The sequence below is a fragment of the Amblyomma americanum genome, chromosome 3, assembly GCF_052857255.1.
Source record: "Amblyomma americanum isolate KBUSLIRL-KWMA chromosome 3, ASM5285725v1, whole genome shotgun sequence".
Classification (NCBI taxonomy): domain Eukaryota; kingdom Metazoa; phylum Arthropoda; class Arachnida; order Ixodida; family Ixodidae; genus Amblyomma; species Amblyomma americanum.
This window is the reverse complement of record NC_135499.1, coordinates 79,600,599-79,609,622: the sequence shown is the minus strand read 5'-3', so window position 1 is coordinate 79,609,622 and position 9,024 is coordinate 79,600,599. Positions and strand designations below refer to the sequence as shown.

The 9,024-nt window shown below is 43.2% G+C and overlaps 1 protein-coding gene across 1 annotated transcript; it reads left to right on the top strand.

The window, feature by feature from the left end:
• The first annotated feature begins 205 nt into the window (after positions 1–205).
• LOC144123096 (chymotrypsin-elastase inhibitor ixodidin-like) lies at positions 206–6,588 on the top strand. Its single transcript, XM_077656002.1, has 3 exons — positions 206–330; positions 2,999–3,077; positions 6,141–6,588. The coding sequence occupies exons 2-3, from the start codon at positions 3,008–3,010 to the stop codon at positions 6,335–6,337; spliced, it is 267 nt and encodes an 88-aa protein (XP_077512128.1). The 5' UTR covers positions 206–330; positions 2,999–3,007; the 3' UTR covers positions 6,338–6,588.
• The last annotated feature ends 2,436 nt before the right edge of the window (positions 6,589–9,024 follow it).

The window sequence follows — 9,024 nt, the reverse complement described above, 5'->3', positions numbered from 1 at the left end:
GTGCCTCGCCCCGTCGCCTGCACATCCTCCGAAGCTCGCCTCGGCTCACTCGTAAGGGGAGAAAGTGCCACTATGTCAAGGTCAGGAAAACCGGTGTCTGCGGGGCGCCGATTGCAACTCCTCGGTGCCGGACGACCGGCCAGGAGGTGTGAACGAAGGCGCGCAATCGCGGGCTTTTCCGTTTTGTTTTCCTGCATGAGCCACGGGCGGCGCGGCCGGGTGTACTAAAGCTGTCGATAACCTGCCTCCCGCGTAAATAGCCGTTTCCAGTGGCCTCCACCTCTTACGTGAGGTGCTTTTCTCGACCTGCCTACTGTTCTGCTGCGTAAAGTGAGTGCGCTCAATACACAGTTTGTGCACTCCTGCAAGGTCCCTGTAGGTTCGGGGTTGGTGCAGAGGAAGCTTTACTGGATAACAGTACAAACGCTTTTGTATGAAGTTGCCTGTCGCTTTTTTCAGCTTCTGTTGACCTGCGTGTCTCACGTCTGACAGTTTTTAATGTCTGTCGAGCTAAGAACTATCTCGAGTTCTTACATGGCATTCTGTTTGAAGTTACTAGTTATTACGCTAGCTGCGGACGCGAATTTCGTTGTCATAATCCATGTGCGTGCAGGCTTACCGGCGGGCTACCCTTAGATTTTCTTGGGTGCAACGTGACCCGCCAGCGAGCCTTACGCGAATATTGGATCCGACAACAGATAGTAATTCCAACCTGGCCTGTATGTTTTTTGGCGGCTCTTTAAAAAGTTCTAGTCGGTCCCTGTGTTTCAAAGCGCTGAGCAACATTATTTTTCTTTGCTTTTTTTTCTCTGCCCAGACTAATATAAGCTTCAGAGCGCCACTCAGTATTAGTGCCATGCAACATCAATGCACGATGTGGCCCACCGGTGACCTACAACGCTTTGAACGTGTTAGAAAACAAAACTGCGGAGGAACGAATCAATTCACTCTCAATTTATATCTAAAAAAAGTATCGCGCCATAAAGCATTTTATAAATGCGCCAATCAGAATTATATTCAATTTTCGTTCATCCTGTTCTTATCATGCAGTGGCCGCAATGAACACTTTCTTTGTTTTCCGCTTAGGCAAGTAATTTTTCGGCTAGCCGCTGACAGATTTGTCAGTATACCTACCTCCTACTACTTAATCGAGCGCACTTGATTTCCCGAAAGAAATAGCATTTCGTAATCCGCCTAGTATGATATGGCTTGAAAGCCTTCAAAGAATATTTGAAAAGTCTGCTTTTGATCCTGTAAAAAATGTTTGCATGAAAACTACTCGCTTGACATGATGCACCAAATGAAGCCTGCTGAATTGCTTCCCTCCCAATAGAATATCCTGCCTGCTTTGATAATAAACTAAGAAGCTAAATCAGCGCAGTCGCTGAACAAAAAAAAGCACTCTGAGCAATTCAATGTTAACTCAGTAGCAAATATTGAAACAGTGCTGTTGGTTATATACTTCAGGTTGGGTTTCGCTTATAGTTACACAGATGTACATCTCATGATGTTTTTGCCAGTAGCATTGTCTCGCTCGTTCTATGTATTCCCTCTCGCATTTTAGTGCCACAATTTTTTGCCTCCTTTTAACATTCGCATTAAGTGATATCACAAAACAGTGAGTTGAAGAGCAAGTGCGCTTCCTGCAGAATTGTCATTTCAGTGCCTCCTCGGCAGTATGTTGGCGATTTCTGTCCAAGCTAGGCGATGGCTTAGTAAAAACACTCGGCGAGACCCGTCATTTACCTCCATTTGCTCCCCTTCTTCTTCCCTTCTTTCTCTCGTATTTTTCTCTTTTCTCAGCTTTATGATCACGCCCTTGACGTCTATCGACTTCCATCTTCTTCTGTCTCTTGGTTTGGGTCTTGAACTGACTTGACTTATCTTACGGACACCTATAAAAACTAGAACTAAGAGGCGTGTCAGGAAAGTAAAGATACAAAGGCCAGCACGGCAGTGGAAAACTTGCACTCCACAAATCCACGAAAGCAGAAGTGAAAAGCAAGCATTTGAAATTTCTTCATTTCTCCACCAATTTGCCCCCAGTACACAAACAGTTTTCTAGCCCTGGAATTTGCTTTTGGAAGCCGTGGTCATAAATGTCTAGATCTACAGTGAAGAGTTCATTATGACTCTTCTTGTGAACTTGTTATCAGGAATTAGCGCTGCAGCTAGATGTTTCTTCAGATAAAGAATCTAGTTAAAGTAAATGGGCATCGGTCCGTGCTATGCGGGGCACGCTTGAAAATCTTTCACTTGAATTTTGTTAGAAGCGAGCTTAAAGGTGTCATGACGCAGGCGTACACCACTTGTCATCTGTCCCTTCCGGTTGCTTTAAATGCACTGCCGTGGCTTTTTCAAAGCACAAGAATTAATCATTGCGCCCGGAGGCATGAAGCTTGAGTTTATGAAATAGGCCTCATCAGCATCCGCCTATTAGAAGTTTATCTTCGGTTGTGCAAAGAAAGTCATCAGTTATAACAATCAGGCTCCCGCTCGATTTTTTTATCAAGAACATCGGCTTTACCTGCGGAGAATTAAGGGCACCACACCACCACGTTGTGTCGATTCTTATATCATTTAAACGACACAGCTCTTATTGTGAATGGCCACTATAGCGGCCCGCATGTTATGCACAGGGAAAGAGCTCAGCTCGGGTTGCACACCACATTGGCGGGAGTTTAAAACAGCACAGATATTTGTAAAGTGTGCTACTCGGGTAATGACTGGCGCAACACTGTAAACTGGAGCGGAGAGGGAAGTTGAAAGCTCATATTATGCGGTAGTGCTCCCAACTCATAACTCGCTTTCTAACTCTAGGGGTGGCACACGAAGTATTCCTGCTTTCCTGACACGCAACGTCCAACGGGCTTCAGATACACGACGGCACTGTGTGGGCTCAAAATAACGGCTCTTGCAGTAAAAAAAAAATGAAATAACAAGAACATTAGGAACAAGAACATTTCAAAACCTACGAATTTCCGCCGTTTGCATGCAGGATTTCAAGATGCAGTCACACTCCATGATCAGTGCCGCTGTGCTGGCTGTCGTGCTGATTGGTTTTCCTCAAGCCCAGTGTAAGTGGTTCAACAGTGCTACTCACATCTGGCTAACCTGTGCCGCACGCTCTTCTGTCTTATATATGTGCATGCATCGACGCATGAATGTCCAAACATTTAATCAGTACGGTGCATTTCATACAGTGAAACATGACTGAGCGAAGTATGCGAATAAATAAATAACTGGCAGATCAAACAGTCGGCTGTAGTACTTAGAATGGTTGAGAACATTAATCACCGCATATCCTCCGTTTTACGCGCCTATACAATAGGTAATATGAAGCAAGGTTGGAGCAACAAAAGTGGGGGTTTTAGTAAGAATGTAAGCTGTTAGGTTCTGTTCCTTTATATGGCAGCACTCTATGACCGAACAGAAATGCTTATAGGTTCGAGCAAAAGTGCCGAGATGCAGCGATGGCCGCCGCAGCGCTGTAACTTGTGACCGATGTACACAAGCCGAATGAAAGCTAGGGACACTGCTCCTACCTAACTACCTAGGTGGACCGTCATTTTTGGCACATTTTCAGTGCGTTAGCTCTACTGGTCGCGCTTCGAGCCTTCACAGTTCGCTGATTCTTTGGAGATAATCTAATATGGCGGCCTCCATTGCAATTACATTGTATTCCAGTAGGTGCCATGGTAACAGAGGTGGTTACATAATGGAATGAAATAATCACAGGTGGCAGCGTTATGCCCGAGCACCGCAACACGCAACATGAAACAAAGCCATATATATATATATATATATATATATATATATATATATATATATATATATATATATATATATATATATATATATATATATATATATATATATATATGCTACCCTTATGCTACCTATGGCATCAAGACTGCCAGAACCGAGACCCTCGTTAAGCTATTAGCAGACGTCACGCTCGCGGTATTACAGGACGTGCTACACCCGCCACTATGGTCGAGGGTGGCGCTGGTGAACACTCTCAAGACTCGCTTACACCCAGTAAACATAAATACCCACGAGAGCAGCAGATTGGACAGCTGTCGCCGTAGCTCAGTTGGTAAGAGCACCGGACGCGATATTCGGAGGTCGTGGGTTCGGATCCCACCGGTGGCATGGTTGTTTTTTCTGCTGCTTTAAAAGAAATTTTCATTAGGCGATTTATTCATCTAAGTATTATTATCCCACTGATAAGCATAACACATTATTATTAATAATATTAATAATAAAAAAAAATTAACGTTCCCCTGTGCACCTTGGTTTCGGTGACTGTTTTCTCCCTTCATAAATTTGTCAAACGGGCCCCTCATTTCCTTTAACTTGTCTGCTATAGCTTAACGAGGGTCTCGGTACTGGCAGTCTTGATGCCATAGGTAGCATAAGATGGCTCTCGCACAGTTTCCGCCCTCACCGTTAGATGACGTTCTACGTCACGCTCGCCTTATTACAGGACGTGCTACGTCCGCCGCCATGGTCGAGGGTGGCGCTGGTGAACACTCTCAAGGCTCGCTTACACCCAGTAAACATAAATACCCACGAGAGCAGCAGATTGGACAGCCGTCGCCGTAGCTCAGTTGGAAAGAGCACCGGACGCGATATTCGGAGGTCGTGGGTTCGGATCCCAGCGGTGGCATGGTTGTTTTTTCTGCTGCTTTATATGTAATTTTCTTTAAGCGATTTATTAATCTAAGTAATATTATCCCACTGATAAGCATAACAAATTATTAATAATAATAATAAAAATTAACGTTCCCCTATGCACCTTTGGTTTCGGTGACTGTTGGCTCCTTGCATAAATTTGTCAAACGGGCCCCTCATTTCCTTTAACTTGTCTGCTAATAGCTTAACGAGGGTCTCGGTTCTGGCAGTCTTGATGCCATAGGTAGCATAAGAGGGCTCTCGCACAGTTTCCCCCCTCACCGTTAGATGACGTTCTACGTCACGCTCGCGGTATTACAGACGTGCTACGTCCGCCGCTATGGTCGAGGGTGGCGCTGGTGAACACTCTCAAGGCTCGCTTACACCCAGTAAACATAAATACCCACGAGAGCAGCAGATTGGACAGCCGTCGCTGTAGCTCAGTTGGTAAGAGCACCGGACGCGATATTCGGAGGTCGTGGGTTCGGATCCCACCGGCGGCATGGTTGTTTTTTTCTGCTGCTTTATAAGTAGTTTTCTTTACGCGATTTATTAATCTAAGTCCTATAATATCCCACTGATAAGCACAACGCATAAAAAAAACATTCCCCTATGAACCTTGGTTTCGGTGACTGTTAGCTCCCTTCATAAGTTTGTCAAACGGGCACCTCATTTCATTTAACTTATCTGCTATATATATATATATATATATATATATATATATATATATATATATATATATATATATATATATATATATATATATATATATATATATATATACCAAAAGTGATTTCTGGCAGCTGATTTGGTCTATATAATATATAATCACCAAAAATTGAAGAAACATATCAGGATTTAATTCACGACGTTTCGGCTGGAGGACCAGCCTTTTTCGGAAAAGGCTGGTCCTCCAGCCGAAACGTCGTGAATTAAATCCTGTTATGTTTCTTCAATTTTTGGTGATTTTATATTATATATATATAGGGTCGGCTTAAAACCCTGATGAAGGACGGTCTAGCGTCTGAAACTGTTGGTGAATAAACCTAGATAATCGAACCAGTTGTGACCTTTTCACTGTGCAAGTTTTCACTGGCCTGTTGAGTAACCCCGACTGCTTCCACCTTATATATATATATATATATATATATATATATATATATATATATATATATATATATATATATATATATATATATATATATATATATATATAGTCGCGGAATTACCGAATAAAACTACTGGCAGTGAAACCACGTGCCATAATCTGATGTGGCTTTCTCGGAAGTATGACCTGACAAGATCTTTTAATGCCAGACTCGGGTGCCCTTCCAGGTATCACATAATCATATGGGCTCATTGGCAAGGCGCCGCTAAATCGGCCACGCTCAGCATTCTAAAGCGTAACAATTAGTAGTGGCGCACCACCTTACTGACCATCGATTTCTGGGCTTTGCTCGCAGTTGGTCTTCCCGGTCGTCGCTGCGGCCCCGGGGAAGTTTTTGCGCAGTGTGGCACTGCCTGTCCAGAAGTGTGCGGCCGACCACCGCCGCAGGCCTGCACCTACCAGTGCGTGGTGGGTTGCGTCTGCGCCCCCGGATTCATCCGCACACTGCGCGGTGGCTGCATCCCCGAGCAGCTGTGCTATCAAAGAGGTTGAATGCCTGTCAGACAATAAAAGCTTCAATTTCTTCCTACGCGGTTTACGCAGCTGTCCCCAAAACGGCCTTCTGGACATCAATCCTGCGGAAAATGTCTGCTGGTGTTTAAAGGTTCACAACGCTGCTCTGTGAGTCTGGTTAACGACGAATGCCAGCATTTGAGATCAGACCCCCTGCCTGCTTCTTCTAGCCCACCAACTACAGTGGAAGAGAGTGGCCCGAAATCCAAACGCGAACTGTGACTAAGCCCCTCTAACGTTGAAACTGGCTGTTTTTGTAACATTATATTTATCGGCTATGACCCGACACACGTCCACTGTAAATATGTTGAAAGTCGCCCAGATTGGCTGCTTCCAAGCAGAGAAAAAGATCAAAACTAGCCTTGGTGAAAGAGAAAGCGGTCCGAAAGGCCCGAAATTCTGCAGGACAGATTTCTCGAGATTGTACAGCCCCTATCAGTCTGGTGTCCTACATTAACGCGGGTATTCGGTTAAAGCTACAGGTTTTTGGTTTTACTGTTTCGCAAAGTTTAAGCATTTCGGCACCTGGCATAATTAAAACAGAAATAGGGTGGTAATTGGAAAGTATGCAACGTGACGCACGGTTTTGAACCGATTCAATTTTAAATGCTAATGATGACAGGTCAGGGTCACAGACAGATGCTGCATATTCCAATTTAGGCCGAGCAGGTGTTTTATAAAGGAGCAATCTTATTGAAGTAGAAGAAAGGGAGAAGTTTCAACGCAGGTACCCCAACGTGCGGTTAGCATCATTAGTAATAAATGCCATGTGCAGATTCCAAGACAGATTAGAAGTTATGTGCACACCAAGGTACTTATACAAAGATACAGTTTCAAGAGGAGTATTATTCAGGTCGTAAGTGGCTATTCCAGTGTTACGTCGAGAAACACGCATATGTTTACACTTATTATTGTTATGCTCCATGTGCCATAATTTACCCCATTCCGAAACTTGGTTAATATCAGATCGAAGGACAGAAGTGTCAGAGTCACTTTTAATTTCGTGGTAAATAACACAATCGTCGTCAAACTGACATACGGTAGAAGCAGTGTTGTTAGGCAAGTCATTAATATAAATGAGAAAAAGTAAGGGCCCTAGGACAGAACCTTGGGGAACGCCTGAGCCCACTGGAGAGGAACGAGAGTTGACTTCATTAGCAGTCACGTATTGAGAACAATTAGTGATGAAAGGCTTAAGCCACGAAATGATGTTAGGATCGAGATTGAGATTGTTTAATTTGAAAAGTAGCAATTGGTGAGAAACTTTGTCAAAGGCTACGGAGAAATTGAGGAATATACAGTCAGCCACAGAACCCCGGTCAATAATGAAATGAAGATCATACGTAAAGCTTAGAAGCTGCGTCTCGCATGAGAATGATTTACGAAACCCGTGTTGGCAAGGACTAAAAAAGAATTTGACTGAAGAAAATTGGCAATGTGAGAGCAGATGACATGTTCCATGATCTTACAAGGAATGATAAGAAGCGAAATTACTATGATAATTATTATGAGAATGTTTGACCCCAGCTTTGAACAGGGGAACCACCTTGCCCTCCTTGCAGTCGCTAGGAATACAGCCAGACTCAAGATATTGTTGAAAGCGTTCAGCAAGAATAATAGCACTATACACTTTGGTATTTTTCAGAAGTTTCGAGTTGATGTTACCCTATACGCATGATGACGACATCTTAAGCTGTTCAATTATTTTTTCTATGCCAACAGAATTCATTATAGTGGGGCTCATAATCAAGAAATCGTGGGGTGGGTAATAAGGAACTTCGGTATTTATTAGCTAGTAAAAGAAGCTGTAAACACATCATTGAGAACAGCAGCACACATTTAGCTGGGAATAACTTGATCGTATAAATTTTTAAGATTAATTGTGAATGGATCAGTTATCTTAACCACGTTCCAAAATGTTTGGGGTTATTTAATAGCATCAACGGAAGAGTAAGCCTAAAAAATGACTCCTTAGCTTGTTTTAGTGCTGACTTATATTCAGACGCAGCTGACTTAAAAGCATCCCACCGGGGCACAGAATTGGACAGTTTGGCGGAGCGAAACAGACGTTTCTATTTGTTAGATAGCCTTTTTAGTGACGAACTAAACCAGGGCGAACAATTTTTAGATATTAAGTTTCTCAGCGACACACAAGAATTTGTCAGGGATGCAATTTTGAGCATAAAAGGGTTCCAGTTAATTGCGATTATACCGCTCGTGAAAAGGGGGTAAGTATACATCGATAAAAGCAGCGAGTTAACGATTCACGGCATCAAAGTTTGCATTTTTGTAGTCACGGATGTATTTAGAGTTGTTATTTTGGCGTGGTGACACGACGTTGAATGAAAAATGAAGCATACAATGATCACTTAAGCCCAGAAAACAAGATATTGGAGCAACAAGATAAGGCGACGTGGTAAGAACAAGGTCTAACAGGTTGGACGATGAAGAGTTAACACGGGTAGGCTGAATAACAAGTTGAGTGAGATTAAAGTCGGCACATAAGGGCAAAAAACCATCACCCTCCGTAGAAAAAGGGTCGCATAAGAACTACATTAGACCAAATAATAGTTCGAAAGTTGAAGTCTCCTAGCAAAAGAATAGGAACGTTTGTATAACGAACGGTAAGCGCGCAAACAGCATCTTGAAGTTCTTCAACGAAAGTG